At 38.8% G+C, this 19,839-nt stretch overlaps 1 protein-coding gene and 1 long non-coding RNA gene across 4 annotated transcripts in view; both read left to right on the plus strand.

Annotated features, from left to right (window-relative positions):
• The window catches only part of EPHA3 (EPH receptor A3), a 206,089-nt gene that overhangs the window by 136,450 nt on the left and 49,800 nt on the right, over window positions 1-19,839 (plus strand). For all 3 annotated transcript variants that reach the window (XM_051780236.1, XM_051780235.1, XM_051780237.1), the window contains one exon: window positions 17,150-17,274. In XM_051780236.1, the coding sequence (XP_051636196.1) occupies window positions 17,150-17,274 (125 nt within the window). The remainder of the gene's footprint in view (window positions 1-17,149; window positions 17,275-19,839) is intronic.
• On the plus strand, window positions 5,100-14,901 carry LOC127467830 (uncharacterized). Its single transcript, XR_007903328.1, has 3 exons — window positions 5,100-5,162; window positions 8,572-8,617; window positions 14,851-14,901. It is a non-coding gene; the product is annotated as an uncharacterized LOC127467830 (long non-coding RNA).

Consider the following 19,839-nt stretch of genomic DNA (forward strand, 5'->3'; position numbering starts at 1 on the left):
CAGTGAAGGGAAAAACTAGATCCTGAAATTTCTGTTATTGTGCTCCATGAGTTCACTATCAGGAGGCTTTGTACTGAAAACATTCATGATTGCAGTAAGTCTTCTCCCATTTCTTCCCTACTGATGCCCCAAATACCTACACTTCTGTGTTCCTTAAATTACGAACAAGGTAACATTGTTCTAAGTAGGCATGCTCCTGGTGGTCTATGTCATTGCAGTGTTTTACACTACAGAGGCTGTATCTCTTGTCCTCAGATCCCAGATCAGCTTTAGTGAGAGGCATAAAAATGTGAGAACAGACTGTTTTCCAGACACCAGTCACTACTTCTCCAAATGCTCTGAAGGGCTGTCTAACTCTGCAGTAGGCAGACAGAGGTGAATCCACCCAGCTGAGACATCTTCTCATGAGCTGTTTCTTCATTCAGGCATTGACTTCAGCTCTGAAACCTGCATTTTATGTCCATTCAATTTGCTACTGTTATAGTTAACATTTTCTGGGTATTTGGATCAGCAACTTGAGCAGTCTTGTTTAGTTGCTCTCTTTTCTTCTGTTTCTTAGAAGAGATGTTGCCTTTCAACCTGTTCATCACTATAGCAGTTAGAAATCACCTGGGAACACTCCACAGAATGGAACGTCTGGGATCAGTGAAAGCTGTTTCTCTGCACTGGCCTCCTGCTTTGCAGTGTTTTCCCCCTGGGCCTTGGCTGCCTTTGCGCTGTGATGCAGGGTGGGTTTTGATTTTGTTTTGGAACCCACAGTACCTGGGATGTGGCAAAGTCAATGCATTTCTGGCACTGGCAGCTCTGTTTAATACAATCCACAGACTGCTTAAGCAGTTTTCTAGTCTGTTTCCTGCCTTTATGCATAGCCCTTTTTTTATTTAAGGACATTTAGGTGATATGGGTTGCTGTCTCTTGATCATGCCAATTGTTTTTTACTGTACTAGAATTCCCTTAGAAATTCTGCAAGTTGCTAAAATTAGACCTCAGATATGTGCATAAGTAATCTTTTAAAGCATAATTACAAAAATGCAATTTGTCTTGCATTCTCTTACTCTTAAGATCACAAAATACACCAGAAGCATATTTTTAGCTAATGGCATTCTTAAAACATCTGGGCGGGGGGGCGGTAGTGGAGAAAAAGTATGATCATCTTAAATTACACTGTAATGAAGGGTTTAGCTGGGAGGAGTCTCAAAAAAGAATAAAGCACTTTTGAACTGGATCTGGAGGAGACCAAAAGATTCCAAAAGCCAGTCATGACTCTAGGGCTATTATTTGCTCTGACTTTAGGTGCATTCCTTCAAGGACAGGGGTATCTACCAGTTGGATAAATCTTCGGTTGAAAGACTAAACTCTGCTGGACTCAAGGAAGTAAGAGAGGTGTATTTCTTTGGGAGGTTATTCCATGGGTGAGGTGTCACATGGGGTGACAGGATCAGTACAGCAGAATGGATCCTGGGGACAGAGCCCCTAGCAATTCTGCAGAAGGAATTTTACTGGTTTAATGGTTGGATTCAATGATCTTAGAGGTCTTTTCCAACCTAAATGATTCGATGATTCTATGCCAGTCAGTAGGCTGAAAGTTTTGAGGAAGAGGATTGAAGTGTAGAAGGTCCTTACAACACAGATCTCTTCATTCTCTCCAGAATCCAGGGTATTTCAATTCTGCCAGCCTTGATACGAGAATCCTGTACCCCTGCAATGAGTGTGGTGAAGTTGCAGATTTAATCCTGGATTTTTAGTAACCATATGCTTTTTTCAAGTCCTGTCCCAGCTTAGTGAAAGCTGCTCTGCAGAATATTTCTTACCCACCCAACTGCAGGTTCCAGCTGCAGAGTGTTTTATGTTTTCTAATCAGAAAAACGTGATTCGGGGGGTTCTCCTGATGGTAAAATTCAAGCATTGTACATCTTTACTTCAAATGAACTAGACAGACATTGGCTGGTGTTAAGTTTGCTGGGTCTCTGAGCTCTAAAGGCCTGCTGAAAATTGTACAAACATTTCTTTCCATGTGTCCCACCACACACATGGGCATTTCTGCCTATGAATCCATCATCAGCCTAGTAGATCAGAACGTGCATAAAACTGTTTTTCTGTGATGCAGCAACTGGGAGATGTGCCAGAGTGTGTTAACAATTCAGCTGATACTTTCAGAGTCAGTCAGTTTGCACAGCAGCTCCATTTTTGTACCTAAAGGGCCCATATACAGACATGCACACATATTTGTGATTTACATATACTCAGACAAACAGTGTCACCTTAAATGTTGCTGAAAAATTCACCTTTACAGTGACTCTCAGTTGTAGAGTCTGTAACAACCTCAGTAAGATTCTCCTAAAGGGTTTTCCAACCTGATCTAGAAGTAAAGTCATCACTTGCAAGGTTGGAAACATCCAAACTGTGATTCTGCTGGTGCTGTGAAAGCAAAGAGGATTATACGTTTTACAGTACATAACTATTAAAAAATCAAGATCCAGTCCCCTGAATTGAGGGAAATTCAGAATTGTTTCAGAAAATGGATTGTTTGGGGTTTTTTTCTTCCAACTCTCTGTTCTGATTTTTGCCGTGTTTTTATTGCACTTTGTTTTCTTTCCCTTCCAGCAAATGTTAATGAGCAGATATCTCTGGAAAAAAAGAAATGCAAAACCAAAACACAGGTGTTTTGCAAATAAGGCTAGACAGGTAGGACACTGCAATATTACTAATTTCTGTGAGTCTCTCTATCTTTGGTTTGGATGTAAAAGAGAAAGGGCAAATGCTTCTATTTAATTTAGTTTGTTGATCATCCTCTTTGATTGCACGCAACACGGGCCTTCAGCTGCTGCCTGACACAGCTTCCTCTGAGTTATGTCAAAGCTGCTGCTCTCACCTCACATCAATATGTTGCACCAGGCAGATGTTATCTCCTAATAACACCAATCAACCCCATTTAGAAAGGGTCACTGGCTGCTACAGGAGAGGATATGGAATTCAGAACCCTTGGAGGTGGCATGCTAATTTGGATGTGCCATGCAGAGAGGCTGACAGACATGCCACTCTGCCAGGCTTCTTGCCAGCGTGGATCAGGTGTCTCAGCACAGATATTCTGGGTTCGCTGGGGTGTCTGAGTAAAGTTTATGTGGTTTTTTTTAAATCTGTTTATCTATAAAGACCAGAATGTTGTATTTTTCTTGGAGCATTATAAGTAACCCAGAGGGAAAAGTCAACCAGTTCAGGTCAGGGCAGTTCTGCCTTTGGGCTAGTAGCAAGCAGGGAACTCACACTGGAGCCCAAGGCAGTTTTAAATGGAAATAGGATATTAAATGCACTGAAGAAAGACTCAGATTTGGTAGGGACAATGCAGTCAAGACTCAGATTTGGTAGGGACAATGCAGTCATGCTACTGGGTAATCAGTTTACAAAAATAAAGGAGGAGGTTGTCCAGTGTGAAACAGGCATTACGTTTGAGACATAGGTGAATTTTGTATGTTTTTCAGATGTTGCCTGAGAAAGTAACAGTATTTTTTCCCCATGAGTGTTTTTATGGTATCCCATACTATCATACAGGTTAAAGGTATGACTCAGTAATGCTGGACAAAAAGATTAATATTTTAATCAAGGACCTAATTGACTTCACAGGATTTAAAATAGACATCTCTTCAGTGTTCTTTGCAATCAGAGGAGACAAGAACTTTTAGAACTTGCAGAAATCTGTATCATTAGCAGATCTTTGGAAGTGTTGGCCATCCCAGTGGTATCTGAATCCTTTCCTCCCAGCAGATCTGGTGGGAAGGTTCACCATGCAACAAGTGGTTCTGTTTGTTTGATCTGAAATCTGCTTGCTTAGTTTTGTTTAGCCTTGTTCTAGCAACTATAAAGTCATGCAAACAATATGCTAATGGCACATCTAATAAATAATAAATACAGTTTTCACTGTATTTATTGTGTAAAATGAAACAAATACTGAAAGCATTCTGAGCTTGTTGAAACTTGGGGAATTCCCAAAGTGAACAATAACAAATACATCTTGCTATGTTCCTGAAGGGAGCTGCACTTCCTATATATTAATTTAATTATATATATGCCTAATTTAACTATATATATCCTAGAATTTAACTAAATTAAATGTGGTACCTGTTTAAGCACAATCTATGTAAGTCTTATGGGATAGAAGCATATACCTAATGATAAAAAATTATTTAATTGATGAAGAGATTAGAAACAACTAGCATTTACTGGCCGTTACCTTTAAAGGCTCTAGTTTTAACTGAAGAAGGTGTTATAATTGGTTTGTAAGGACTTCTCATTCTGTGTCCCAAAGTTGAACAAGATGATGTGTAAAATTGATACAAAACATTTTCTCAGCAATCGTGTTTTTAGCACTGTGAAGAAGCTGAGAGTCTTCCTTATTTTCTTGGCTTTTCACAATGTAATTCTGGTGAGCTTCCTCCAGCATCTTATTTTAAGTGTGAATCTTTAACACTCCTGCAGCTGAGTACATCCTATGCCTGGGGAGGATTAACTCAATGGGCGTGCTGGAGGCCAACATGCTGGAAAGCAGCTTTGCAGGAAAGGACCTGGAGGTCCCTGGTGGACCATCTGGGAGCAGGGGGGCAGTAGGAACAGCACTACCAGCAGGTGAAGGAGGTGATCCTTGCCCTTTATTCAGCACTGGTGATGTGTCCAGCCCAATAAAGGAGACATGGATGTACTGAGACAAGACCAGTAAAGGGCCACTGTGATTAAGGGAGAGGAACATCTGCCATTATGAGAAGAGACTGGGAGAGCTGAGACTCCACATTGCTCAGCCTGGAGGAGAGGAGGCTCAGGTGGATCTTATCCATGTAAGTAAAGGCCAGATGGGAAGGTAGAAGGAAGACAGAGGGACACTCTCAGTGGTGGTGGTTAGTGGTGGGACAAGAGGCAGTGATCACCAGCTGAAATAACAGTTCTGTTTAAATGTAGAGAAAATTATTTTTAGTCTAAATGTCTAGCCCAAAGAGATCTCTGTCTGTGGAGGTATTCAAAACCTGACCAATCAAGGTCCTGAGCAACCTGCTCTGGCTGACCCTGCTAAAGGCAGGGGCTTGAACTGAGTGCCCTGCAGAACCCCCCCTTCCACCTAGTTGCTGTGTCATGATTGTGTGCAAAGAGGATAAAGGCAGCTGGAGGGAGACCAGGTAAGGGACTGATTAATAATTACTATCCTCTTTTAACTCTGACTTTTTCATCTATATAGCAAGAATTTTTCCATGAAATTTGGGGGACCAAACTCCCCATACACTTACTCAGATTGGAAAGAACATAAACCTATGAGTGCAGAGGGGCTGTAAATAATGAATAAACCTCAATATCTCTGCTTCCAAAAAATCAGGGTTGTATTTTTGAAACTTACTTTATTATTTTATTTTTTATTATAATTTTAACCTTCAAACTCTTACCATTTTTCACAGAATATAAAGTTTCCATACATGAATATGGAAAACTGCAGTAAGATTAGCTTATTTTACAGAATACCTCTGTAAGACTATATGGTTTTAAAGAGAGAGATTTGGATTTAGTTAAATTGCCTGTGGGTTACCATCTCCTTCCTCAGCTTTTTCATCAGAAAGCCTGCAGGATCCAATCTTATTCATCTGTGCATTGTACAGAATTATTATATGGTGTAGTACTATAGCAAATAGCTTTGGTACTCCCCCTTAGAGTCAGCAGTGAGTAAACTGAGACTTACTTTCCACTAACTGTCTTACACCATGTGAATATTAAGATACAAGATTACAGGGGGAAGTAGTTTTCAATTAGTAGTTAAACTACTGCTTGTGTTACTCTATTAGGTTTTTCCTACTTTTTAATGTTAAATTAATTAGAACACTCTAAAGGAAGTGTTCTCATTTTGGGATTTGAACTGATTTGAACAAACTATTTTATAAACAAGTTTACATTACACTAGTGCAGTTTTACTGTGGAGACAGATTATTTATGTTTAAAGCTGTATTTGGGCTTCATAGCTGTAAGAACTCTGCAAGTTCTAGAATATTAACTGCTGTCCCAAGAGAGCTTGTCTACAGCTTTAGCTTGAATTTCTATGTGCCATGTTCAAATGGTTCACCATGGAGGGTAACAAATCCATTTGTCCAGGTTATACTGGAGGGACCAAGGGGCAGAGCAGGCAGAATGAGCAAAATAAAAGCCCTTTATGTGGGAACACAGGGACAAATCTGTGACTCTCTTTTTGCAACAACATTTTCCTGGTTAGAGCAGCTACTCCATGTCAAGCTGAATATTCTATCTCAAAACCCCAACTTTACATGTGTGTCACCCCTTCCATTATTTCTGATGATTCAGTGTTCAGGGTTTCAGCAAAATAATTATTAGCATCAAAGTTTAGTGAAAATAATTAGATTTTCTCTATTTTCCCGATAAACCCATGCTGATACGCAAATATTTTCTTTTTTTTTTAATACCTCAGATGTTTACTGCATGCCTGCTTGATAATAAAATAGACTGTTTTTTTATAATCACTAAAAGCACATTGTAACAGCTTTAAGCGTAGGCTTATGTTTGCTTTGCTCTTGAGAATTTAAGGCCTTTTAAACCAAGATCTCAACAGTGCAGCTGCAAATAGTGGTGGCAATTGAGTTCAGCTACAATGAGGCAATTTAGTACTAAATAAGTTCTGTGCTGTCACATATCCTGGCATCAGGAAAGGAACCAAGGGGATGTGTTGTAACAAGAGACTTCTTCGAACTCTGTCCTCAGTTCAACACAACTCCTCCACACAATTCAGATAGGATACAGGTAGGTGCCAAAAATAAAAAAATCAGAGTCTAAATAATAATCTCTGCTTATCTGCTGTAGAAAGAAATGCAGGGGGAACATAGGAGGCTTTTTGTGGGCTAAATTCCAACTAGAGTTGTCAGTATTTTCCTAGTAACTCTAGAAAGTGATTATCCCTCTCAACTGAGAGCCTAAAAATGAGTTTTGACCCCTTCACAATTCAGTTGTGCACTTGTAAAATGTTGATTCCTTTCTCTGTCTGGCACTTCTCACAGAGGAAGCTTAGAGAAGAACCACTCCTACATCCAAACCAAGGCATCTTATGCACAGCAGTACTATAAACAATAACAAAACCCCCCAATCTACCCAGTTTCACCACAGGGTTCCCTAGAAGAGCAGTAGTTTCGTTATCAGGAGTCTCCTTTTACCTTTTGTATTTCTAAAACCCAGAAAGCAGAACAATCCATGTAACCTGTTTAATCATCTTGCTTAATCATTTAAGCCATGCGTGAAAAGCTGTAGGTAAACAGATGGCTGCAATAACTGTGTGCTTCTCTTTGGCAGTATCAGACTGGAAGTTGACTTGGTAATCCATTTTTTCCTCTCATCTTTTTCGGGATTAATGAATAACAACATGATAAAAACACAACAAATATTTTCTTAAAGTGTAAACACACAGTATGTTACATCCATTGAATCAAATTTAATTTACTCTACTTTCTTAAATGGACTAGCTGTTAAATCTAGTGGTTTTGAAACACAGAAGGTGTAAGTTTGTTTAAGGAGAAGGTAACCAATAAGGCACTATGGAGTCTTTGCAAGGAGCCAGGATAAAAAGTATTCAAAGAACCCTGAAAACAAAAGTGACGCTTGGTAGAGAAATTAGATCACTGTGAGTCTTAAAGGGCAGATGTAGCTGGTTTGTAATACCTTGATCTACATGTGGCATTGAAAATTTCAAGCCACATGTTGATTTCAGCTTGAAGGGTTAAACATTTACAATAGAGAATCATTCAATTTTTTCAGTGCTGTTATAAGCAAAGACTCATGTAACTCCTAGAAAGAGTTGTTAAAACCTCCTCAGAACTAGAATTTGGCCTGAAATCTGTTGCTTCCAGGGAATAAAATCAACACCAAGCTGGTGGAACTTTGATACTATTTATTTGTTCAGCCTTTACTCTGTTAAGCTGGACTGCACTGTCTTCAGCAACTCACAAATGATGTGTGATGCTCCCTGTTTAAACAAAATCCACAGTTAGAGAGGGTTTGTGCACTTTACAATGTATATCCCAAGGCAAGTCCCTTAAGTAGATCTATCTTCTAAGAAAGACAACTTGAGAAAGCCACAGATGTTTGGTGGATGATATATGTCTTTCTTTCCCTATGGTCTTTATAAAAAGGACAAGAAGATACACTTATTAAAAGTGAGCTAATGACGTGATGTAGGGAGCCTGTGGTTCACTGACTGTTATTACAGCTGTGCCCCATTACGTACTGAATACCTGGGACATGCTTGGTTTTTTGAGTGACATTTATCTTTTGAGTTTCAAACATTCCTGGCATAAATAAAGATTTTATGCTTTTCAAATGTGTTTTACAGTTCAGCCCAGAGGCTATTCAAGGATCATTTTAACTCAATAAACCCCCTCCTTTAGGGATATAAAAGGGAAGTGTTTTAACAATGTCACTCCATGCATAGCCTGTTATTAGCTGGAGATGTTCTGCCTGCAAAGCCTTTGATCCCTTTTCCCCTGAACGTCAAGGAAGCTGAAACTTCAAAGTCTGTGACGTACATTTGTGTCTTCTTTGCAGGCACAGTCCCCAGGTGAATGCTCATGACCTTAGAGAAAGTTCACAGGTGAAGTTTGTGGCTTTCACTTCCAATGCTTTCAGTTCCCTGCTCCACAGGTCATGGTGAAATTGTGTTCTGCAATCAGCAGATAATGGTTTTCTCTACTTGCTTCTATTAATCTTTAACATGAGGCTACTCTCATTTAATATCTTAGTTTGGTTAAATAGTAAAAATAAAGAAATGTAGGTAGACAGGATGCTTGGCCCTCAGTTAAATGATATACTTCTGGTTCTCTCTCCGTTATCTGTGCTTGCATTCTTAGTAACCACTGAAGGAAATTGTGTTCCTCTTGATTGTAAACAGAGCTATCAACTTCCCTTGCTTCTTGCAGCAAATTCCATCCAGACAATTTGCAGGCTGGGGACAGCTGGAAAAAAAAAATTGCTTGGGTTTGAGGACTGTTTCTGCAATAGGAATTATTAACTTAATAATTATTGTTTGTAAAAGCATCCTTGTATAAAACAAAATTCTACTTTCACAGTTACGCACCCCTACATATTACAGTCTTCACATACTTTGGTTTTACTCACATTAAATATGTAAGCTGATTTGAGCCTGAGGATGTATCATAGTGCTCATGAAGGCAGGTACCCTCTGAAGCCAGTAGACATTGTTCTGAAAATTAAAGACTTTGCTACTTCTTTGCGATTTTGTGAAGTGGCCATGCTCAGAATGTTTAAGCTTGACTTCAGAAATCCCTCAAGGAGCTGTATCTCTTTCTTTATTTTTACTTTTCTTGCGATGTCAACTTGTACAGCAGAATAAGTATGAAAGAATTCTCTTTCTAACATTCTTTCTAGTAAACTATGCCTCTGTATATATTAAAAAAATATTTTAAACCAAAGAAAAATATTAAGTCATCCCAAAATCGAAAAGAATATGAAAGAAGATGTCAGTACCTTTCAAGTCTTTTTCATCAGAGGTCCTTGTCTCCCGGTTAACCTTCACAAAAGTGATTGCACCAAATTACAGGGCAAGAAGTTTGAGAAATGTTGTTCCTTTTCCTATTATGTCCTGACCAGGTTGAAAAGACTCTGATGGAACTTACTGTCAGACTAGTTCAGGAGTTCTTAGTGATTACTTAAAAGGAGAGAAATGCTTTATGTCATAAATTACTTATTTGAGAGCAATTGTCTTCTGCAGTTGTGGAAAATGGCATTTTTAGAGATAGTTCTTAAGTACGTTCTTACATCATGAATGGGATTTCTCTGGTTAAGGGAATAATTAATCTATCCCAGAAAGGGAAAGCCAACTGATGATCAGCTGGCCACTGATAATCTGAGCATGGTGAATAAATTCTTCATTCCAAAAACCTCACACCTCGTGCTCACACCAGGAAGCACGAGGCTCTAACGTCCTATAAGGTAATGTAACAAAGGGGTAGGGAAGGCAAAGCAAAACTGTTTATTTTAAACTGATATGGTCTTAACACGTTCAGTGAGAAATATGAAGTATTTCAAAGCTCCCACCAGCACCATCTCAGCAGAGAACAGAAAGAATAACATTTGTGTTATGAGTACCTTTGGGCTGAATCCTTATGAAAGCACATACTGCCTTTGTCTCCTCTCTGAAATAACAGCTGGGAACACCATGGCACCATAATTTTCAGTTTCTGAAGCAAGTACCTCGTGCAGCCTGATACTTCCCAAATGGACATGGCATTTATGTGATTTATTATACATGTGTTAAACATATGAGCAAATCAGACATTTTGTTTGCTCTGTGGAAGGCATCTGCTATCTCTTTTAATAAAGAGAGGGAGAAATAAGAACATGTACATGCTACACTAAATGAAGCTTGGTTTTAATTTAGGATTTATTTGTAAAAGTGAGAAATGATCTCTAATAATCACTTGCCCAGTGACAGCTGCTGGGCAGAAGGTTGCCTTTCTCTGCGCTTGAGAGCGAAATCAAGCAGCTGCCTTTTGGTGTAACTGCTGTTGAAGCTGCTTGTTTTCCCCTTCCCAGTTCCCTGCCATCTTTCCTTCCCAGCACCTGTGAAATGCCTGCAGCCACTCTGGAGTCTGTAACCACAGGCTGGAGTACACCAGTTTCCAGATGCATTTGGGTCCTTCTGCCATAACGCAGGCAATCATCCATTAAAACAGCCACGAAAAAATGAGTCCTTAAAATTGCCCTGTTTCTGGGAGAAACACACAAGGCTTTGTTTCATCCAAAGGTGTACTCTGCTTCTGTTTCTCTCAGAAGTTTCGTCCTGTTTCTTTCCTTCCACATTTTGATATGTGTAAATGCCCAGATCTTGATAGCCCTCTCCCAGAAACTGGGAGCCTTTTCACCCCCTTCCTTATGATTGCATCCTACTGCCTGGATCTGGTGTGAGGGTCCTGTATGCTGATGTGGGCCCCTTGCTTTTGGGATGACTGAACTCCTTAATGCCTGGTTCCCGGTGGCAGGGAAGGCACATTGCCTTCTAGCTGATGGTCACCTAATGATGTTACAGAATCAGGTGACATTTTACAGCCCAAGTCATAAAAATATATTGAACTCAAGGAAAAGGTGCAGGAACACAACGCAGGTACTGTGCTAGTTTAACTATGTGTCCTGGAGATTAAAGACTGTGTCTGCACACACATGGAAGTGGTGGGGTAATTGTATCTGGAAGAGGAGCGTGGAGGGTTTAGCAGGTTTCCAAGGTGTTGTTAAAGTGTGAGTGTTTCCTCCTCCTCTTGCCTCCTGGGAGGCACGTGGGGATCCTAACTCTGTCTGGACCTTCTCGGAATGTGCCTGTGGAATCAAGAATGTGGGATCAGGCTTGCTTGCTTCAGCACAACCACATAGATGGAGGCAGCACCTTTAACTGTGAAAAAAGTGAATAATGCAATCAGACAGGGTTTAAAACAGTGCAGGTCCTGCTTTCTGTGAGAAGTGTTCTGTAAGAAACCCCTCAGATACAATAATCCACAGAACGGATATTAGAAATGTTAAAGGCTCCAAGTACAAGTGTAGCTGTTCTTACAGACGTCGTGTCATGGAGGTGTGACATCATTAGACTGATACGGGAGTTATTACTTAGGACTCTGTCACAAATTGAATGCTGGAATGGATGGATAAACCTAAAGATGGAAAAGCTGGTGGTTTTGCGTGAGTCAAAATGTGTTTGTGCAGCATTATGAGCAGAGCCAGACCAAGCCTTGGACCAGGATAAGTTTTCCTGAGTCCTGACTCTGCAGACATGACTCCAGTATTGCAGAGGAAATGCCTTTGAGATATGTTTGTTCGTTCAAACATTGATATTTCTACTTTGAATTGTATGATAGTTTTGTGGTTTGGATGCTGGTCTTCTAAGACTTACAGAGTTAGGTTTGGGTCCCAGTGGATCCTGCTGTCAGAAAATGCAGATTTAATTTTCAGGTTATGATCTTTATTTACTGCTCTTGTTCCACATTACCTCCCAGGGGCATCACAGACATTAAAGAAAATTTATATGTTATATCAGATTACAGTATTATGATGAGATAATAAAAGCATCAGTTTTCTAAAGAAAGAAAAAGGAACAAGCCTTCCATTTGTTCAGCAGGGCAGAAATTGAAAATTGGGTAATACAGTCAATTCTGCTGTCTCAGATATGTTCTTGGTCACAATCTTTCAGCAGAGTTTGTAATATTTTGCTCTCCTAGGCAAAGCATATTTCCTTTTGGCTGCAAGCAAAAGCTGGAAGTGAGCTGTGGGTCATTTTAGAATTAAATCCTTTCCTAAAACTTAATTTGTTATCTAGAGACCTAAGCAAGAAACAAAAAGCCTCTAAATGTTTCAGCAGTTGTTGGCTTCCCAAAGTTAATACTGAGTTCTCTCTGTCACAGGACAAGGAATTTTCTCCTAGTACATATATACATCTGTAAACCAGTCACATATGAAAACAATAACTAAGGAATAAGGAAGAAGTCCATAAGGAAATTTATATATAGCTGCTATTAAACTGGAGGAAAACAAATGATCTGTTGGGCTCAGTTTCGCTGGGAAATCAATTTGAGCAGAGTTTTATTGTCGTCCCTGCTCGGTCCTTGGTGTTATTTGCTTGCACCTTTAAGAGCCATGACTGAGAAGGTTCTGACACTTGGGAGTGTGAGCTCCCTGGATCGTTGTGTTTGTTACCTTTTCAACATCCACATTCCCACTTGTCACAAATGCTACCTAACAACACTGAGCGCTCAAAGTACATTTCCCCTTGTAACTCTGGGGAGTTTTGAATGCTCATATGAACTGCTTGAAGCAGTTGGACTGTAGCACCAGATAAATACTCGTATGAAAACACCTCTATATGCTTTGCATGTGACTACCGAGACCAAATCTCTTCATGTATGGCCACACAAGCCTAAATTTAATTATAAAAAAATACAGCTCTTATTCAAGTGAAGAAGTTAAGAGTACTAATATATTAATCAAAATAAAAATGTAAATACATAGAGGCAAATGAGACATGGGATTAATTTAAAAAATCACTGACACAGCATTTATTCATCTTCTTAGTCTAAAAAAGTACTCTCCTTAAGTTTTACCTTTAAATGCCTGTTTCCTAAGTGATAAACTAACTTTTGTATTGCTATTGATACTTTAATATAATTTTTAAAACTTCAGTTATTCCTAAAAAGCTTGATAATGTATTATTGTTTGCTAACCCATAGTGCAAACTTTTTTTTGTTGGTGGGAGATGCAAACATTTAAAATATTTGTTCTCACATTCTATTCTTGGACAATCTAATTGTCTGTTAATTTAAAATAGAAAAATCATGGAACTTTGATGAAAAAATGGCTATTCTAATTATTAAGTACTTCTGTTCCTTTTTGTAGCCTGATTTTGAATTCAGTTTCATCCTGTTGTAGTTATTTAAATCTTTTCAGGAAACAGGAAGCTTCTGGTTCTCTCTTTCTTGTAGAGAAGACTAAAGACTATGTGCATTGCTGCACATTGTGATGCCTTTGCTGTTTCATGGTTTATAATGTTAACTTTATGTTTTTTCTCTTTGCTGGATTTTCAGACTCTTCCAATTAAATAATAAAATATAATATTGTATTTTACAATATTGGTACAATACTGGTGTTACAAAATGTAAATTAAGGCTGACTTTTGCTTGGACACTACTTAGAACACAGTTTAAGTTTTACATTGTATTCTGGGGATGCATACAAAAAGAAATTAATCTAAAAGTCAAAATCTCAAGTTATTCCTCCCAACTGTGCTGGTTTAAAAGTTAACCAGCAGGGGAAATGAACTCAACTCAAAAGAGAGATTATAAGTCAGAATAACAATTTAATAAAATAATACAATAAGTACGATTATACAGACAAACAGTTGGTCTTAACCCACAAAACCCAAATGTATAACCCAGCACCCTGGGGCATGAACAAAGTGGTGTTCCTTGGGCCCCCCCTGAGTCCAAAGTAAAGGGAGAGGGGAAAACAAACCTGCTGGTGGGAGAGCTGCTGCAGTCTGGTCAAAAGGGGTGATTGCAGTCCAGTTGAGGGTGGTGGTCTCAGTCTGGTTGAGAGCGGTGAGCTGCAGTCTTCCTCTGGATCCCACGAGTGGTAAAAAGGTTCCAAAACTCCAAGTTATATATTCTCCAGTTCAGGCAGGAATGCTCAGTGCTTCCCTCAGAGCGGGGAATTCCATAGAAGGGTGTGAGGACAGGAACATCTTCCTATCTCTCAGGCCTCTTAATGCCCAGTTTATAGCCTGAGGAGTCAGGCTGCTCTGGGCAGAGGGTGTAAATGCTCTATTGATAACAGTTTCTGGGAAATGGCATGGAAGGCTATAGAATACACAGTTTTGGGTTACACCCATCCAGTGATGAATTGATCCCAGCTGTTCTAACCAGGACACCAACTGCACCTCAGCCTTGGGCTGGGACCATAAAGCAGGTTACCTTAACTCTTACTGTATCTTAAATCCATTGATTTAAACTCCAAGTCATCATTTGAAATCCATTGGAACTTGGAATCATCTGAACAAGATATTTTCTTCAGTTGATTTCAAGACTTCCAACACTTTTCAAAGCCACCTGTCTAACAGGTATAGCAGAAAAAAAAAAGATTGCATTAAGATTTAAAATTTTGACACTCCAGCTTCTCACAGAGAAGAACCAGCAAAGAGAGGTTGTGCCAGGTTCTGTGCTGGTAATTTTTTTCATTTAATCTTATTTTGGTGTGGGATTAAAGGTGTTGGAAACGTTGTGTTCCTGTGATTATTCATCTCCCCTCCATTTGCCCATGTATCTCTTCCAGGCACTCTGTATAATTTTTAAGCAGCTTTGGGAGCCCTGGGGATTAGAAAAGGTATATGAATGTTTTATAATGTTATTGATAACTGTGCAGCAGATGCTTTTCTAATAGACTGCTGTGAGATAAGTTACTGGTAGCATCTGCAGAGATGTGTGCAAAGGAGCTCAAAATAATTGATACTGTGTTGGAAGAAAGCTTTTTTTAAAGCATATCTGTATTAGAGCATGTAAGCTTGTTTCAGCCTTCCATGAGAATCTGTTACAGCACAAATTACCCGGATTTATTGGGGGAAAAGCCATTTCTGTTAATCACAGATTAATTATTCATAAAATCAGTATTAATGTTACCTTAATGGGAAGTGTTACCAGCTGGGGTACTGAGCTTGGAGATCTATTCACATATTAAAAAAAAAGATTAATAGCTTGATTTAAAAAAAGACATAAAAATGACTTATGAGAGCATAAAAGCAGCAAGTATGAGTATACAAGTTACAGAGCTGGTTACAGTAGAGAAGTTCAGCCTTCTAAGCACTTTGTGTTTTGGCTTTAGCACTGGTTTGTGCCAAAGTGGGATTCAAGTGGAATTACTGAAGGATGGTAATTACAAACAAGTCCTGTATCCTTTCCCCTACTGCTTTTCAGCTCTTCACCAACATATATTTGAGTAAAATAGACTCTTTCCCATTCTATTTGAAATAAATAAACCTCATTAAAAAAAAAAATCCAGCAACAGATTTTAGTAATTTAACTTCAGGATAAATTCTTCCTACTGGGGGAAAAAACCCTAAAAAACCCCAAAAAAGAACTTTTTAATATTTTCAAAAAGCTATTGTGAAACATCTAAGTTATGAAAATGATGCTCAGAGCATGTGTTCAACCCAAAATGAACTCAATTAAAGGAGGATGTTAACATTCAGGTTATGACTCAGGACTTAAAGGTATATTTTCATGGAAGTTTAGCAAAATCACAAGCAGAATAAATTTTCTAAAATTTATTTTATTTAAAACTTGTTGGGGCTTTTTGTTTGTTTTTTTTTTAGTTTGGTTTAGTTTGGTTTTTTATTTGTTTGGGTTTGTCTTTTTGGTTGTTTTTTTCCTGGCTATTGAAAGTTCTCTTGCAGAAATAAAAACCCAAACAGAAAGAGCACTGCCTAAAAAATGAAAATATGTAATGCCTGTAAAGTACAGCTAGTTTTATGTGAACGGTAAAAGCTTTATAGGATTCAGCTGATATTAAATTGTTTAGATCAGCTCTAGAGCTTTTTTATTAGGATAGCAAAATGTTGAACTTATAAACACATTTTCTTTACATGTTAAGATAAAAGGCCATTTATTAGTAAAGATTTTTTTTTTAATGACAGTTACAACGTTCAGTGTGTGATCTGTAAGATAAAATCTGATGAATTTTGGCTAAAGCCATGGGAGAGAAGCATTTGGAGTGGGAAGCCAACCCAAAAGAAATAGGAAAAAAATAATTTTAAAAAATTGCATGGCTCTCAGTGAGTCCACGAAACCTAGACCTGGTCTTGGAACAAGGCACAGAGCTGGGTGGTCTAAAACTGAACTGATGTTCAAGAATCTTAGGTAATTATGATTGTGTATGTATGTCTCATTGATATTATTTCCAAGTTATGGGTGACTCTGTGGCATGCAATCAGTTGTAATGCCTAACTCTGATCAATGCATATAAAAAATTAGGTTATTTTGTAGTTTGATTTTGGGTTTCTTTCATTCAAATTTCAGTTTCAAAGAAATGTGGTGAAGGAGAAGTGTACACGGGAGCAATTCTTCTGTGGAAAGCTCATCAAGTAATGTTACAAATGTTATTCTGCAGTAAGCTGATGGTTATTACTGAGCATGGCTACCAGCTCCTTGTACATAATGCATCCCAGCACTGGTTCACACTTGCACATGAAAATGTTATCAGAGTTCTGCAGTCTGGTAACGGTAATACTTCAGAATTACAAAGAATAGGTAGTACTGCTTATTTTGTTTTCTGTTTTAGTGTATGGAATATAGTTCATTGCTTACCCTGTAGTAGCAGATCAAGACTATCTGCAGTGTTGCCTCCAGTGCTTCGGTCTAACAGAGAACCTCTGTTCACTACCCACGAGGCCAGTGTGCTCCCAGACGTGTACCAGGAGTGATCCAGCTGCTGGTGTTGATACGAGTCCAGACTTGTATCCAGACTTTGCTCAGGAGTCTGTTAAATGGAAACCATGCTCTTTGCCAAGAATTGGAACTGAGATAAACTCAATTTGCTTTTCTCTCTCCTCTCCTCCTGCCCCCCTTCCCCTCTGCAGCTCCGTCCCCCATCACAGTCATAAGGAAAGACAGAACATCCAGGAACAGCGTGTCTCTCTCTTGGCAAGAACCTGAACATCCAAATGGGATCATCTTGGACTATGAGGTCAAATACTATGAAAAGGTGGGAAGAAAGATCAAAGGGGAGGCTTTTGTCTTGATGATACTTACTGAAATTATTGCATCTCGTCTGTGTTAAGGACTCAGAAACACCCCCATTGTCTCACTGTCCTCCTCAAACTCATTAAGTGTTGAAACTCTTCAATTTTTGGTAATGAGAACATTGAAATTGTTGTGTTGTCTACCAATTTCATCCCCAAGCACATCAGAACAAACAAAGGAAATAACACACTCAGTTCCTTTGTTTTCTTTCTTTCTTGAGTACATTTTGCTTCCTCAGTTCTGTTGTGCTGTAAGTGTTCACACTGATCTATCAGCACCCCTGTGCTGGTGCTTCCCTGTGGCAAAAACAACTTTTGTTGTTTGGAAAATGATGGCTTGTCTTCTGGGCTGGTTTTCACTATGAAAGTCCACACTCTTCATTAATAACTGAATTCTTCACAAATTGTAAGTAAATAAATAAAATGAAAGAATCTGCCGTTAAATAGGTTCTGGTTTTTACTGACATTTTCTTGTATAAATGGACAGAAGTTTATTTGTGCACCCTGTATAGATCTGTATTTAGGAAAACGTATCTTCATAATAGAATGTTTCTTTTAGTAAATCTTATTGGTAGAATTGGAAAGCCATATATTGTCATGAAGATTGTGAAGAGTCGAATTAGCCATTTTTTGGTAGATCAGAGAGACCTTTTGACAGAACATATTGCTACTGAAGTTAACAAACTGAAAAAATATCAGAACTAGTGGTTTAATTGAGCATTTCCTAATGCTCTTCATATCTGGTAATCAGGCTTATATTTGATAAGTATGAGAGAAGATGTAGGGCTTATACCCTCTTAGAAAATGGTGTTAAAAATACTCCATGACTATTCAGTTAATCTACAGAAAGTTTTCTCTCAGAGCTTACTAGGGGGACAATGTGGCATTAATAGTCCACACTTGATCTTGAAGAATGATGATCAGAAGGTCGTATGCTGAAAAATTTCACCCAAATTTATGGAATATGATTTTGGGAGGAGTTTTTTCTGGTGAGCACTTCGACCTTCAAAGACCTTGGTAAAAATCTAAACATACACAGTGTTAGAGATAAAAGGAGAAAAAGAAAGCTTCCTAAATATTTCAGCTCAGTCTTATCTCAGAGAGCAGCACCCTGTGGACTTTTACTTACATTTTTCAGTTTCAATGGGGATAGGATCAAGTCCAGATCCAGGGCTTGAGAAATCAAGGAGAACCAGCTCGTACTTCTTCTTCCCGAGCTTTATATGCTCAGCATGGTGCCATATAGTGTGGGATATCCCTGTGTTCAGTTAGAATCAGCTGTCCTGTCTGTGTCCCTTCCCAAATTCTTGTGCACCCCAAGCCTCCTCCCTGGTAGGGTGGTGTAACAGGCAGAAAAGGCCTTGACACTGTGTAAGCACTGCTCAGCAAGAACAAAAACATCTCTATATTATCAAACCTGTCTGTTTCCAGTGCAAATCCAAAAACTACCTACTAGCTTCTCTGAAGAAAATTAATTCTACCCCAGCCAAAAACAGCACAGGTGATTTCTTGTGGGTTAGTTGCTCCAAAGGGAGAGATTTTTTTCCCCCACTGTGTGAATTCAGTTTATTTTAATTAAATCACCAATAAGTTTTATTTGTGTGTTTGTTGATTTTGGATGTTTTGATCATTATTCTACACTGAAATTGGGGTTTCTGTTCAAGAAAATTGTCCCCTTCCAGCGCTGTTGTGTGCCCAGACAGAGCATGAAGCTATTCCCACCGGCTGTGTCCACTCTTATGGAACAACTGGTTGTCATAAGACAGCTTTATAAGACAACCAGCCAGTCTTAGGAAGCTGATCTTGCACATGTGTTTCTTCCCTTTGAAGTCTGTAATCAGGAGTTCATATGCACCAGACAGTTTTCTTAAACCAGAGAGAGCCAACTGCTTGACAAAAGGAGCCAGACCATTTAGAGCAAAGAGGCTTTTAAAAAACCAACCTTCTGGCACCAGTGTTTTTTAATGTGTGTTCTGCAGTCTGCTGGGGAGTCAGAAGCCTATTTCTCAGGGTTTATGAGGTAAAAAAGGCAAATCTATTGTCAGGAGACTTTAATCTATTGTTCTTTTAAGCTTTGCAAATTATAATAGGTATAAAACTAATGCTCTGTTAAATTTACTTGAGGTCAGAGAAGCCTGTGCTGGACTGTTACTATTCATTCCTTCCCCAAACACCTTTGGAAGATGATGCTTTTTAATCTGAAATCTCTAAGCATACCTTCTTCACTCTTTTTTTCTTGAAAAGAGATCTTTCTTTATAAACCAGTCTTATAAAGAGATCTTTCTTTATAAACCAGCAAACCAGTCTATTTGCTTTTCTGCTTCAGAAATAATCTTGGTTGTGCTCATCAGAAACTGCACTGCTGTAAAGTGGCAATTGCTAGGAAATAAACCCTTCACATTTAGCAATCTGGATATTTCCCCTGACAAGTCACTTCTGATTGCTGGTAGATGATTGATGTGGAGCCATTCTTTTCCATCCTGCTTGTTTTTAGTTGACATACCTTTTGTAATCTCTTAGAAATTAAA

Source organism: Manacus candei, unplaced genomic scaffold (assembly GCF_025592945.1).
Source record: "Manacus candei isolate 608988 ecotype Guabito, Panama unplaced genomic scaffold, ASM2559294v1 h1tg000014l, whole genome shotgun sequence".
Taxonomy (NCBI): Eukaryota; Metazoa; Chordata; class Aves; order Passeriformes; family Pipridae; genus Manacus; species Manacus candei.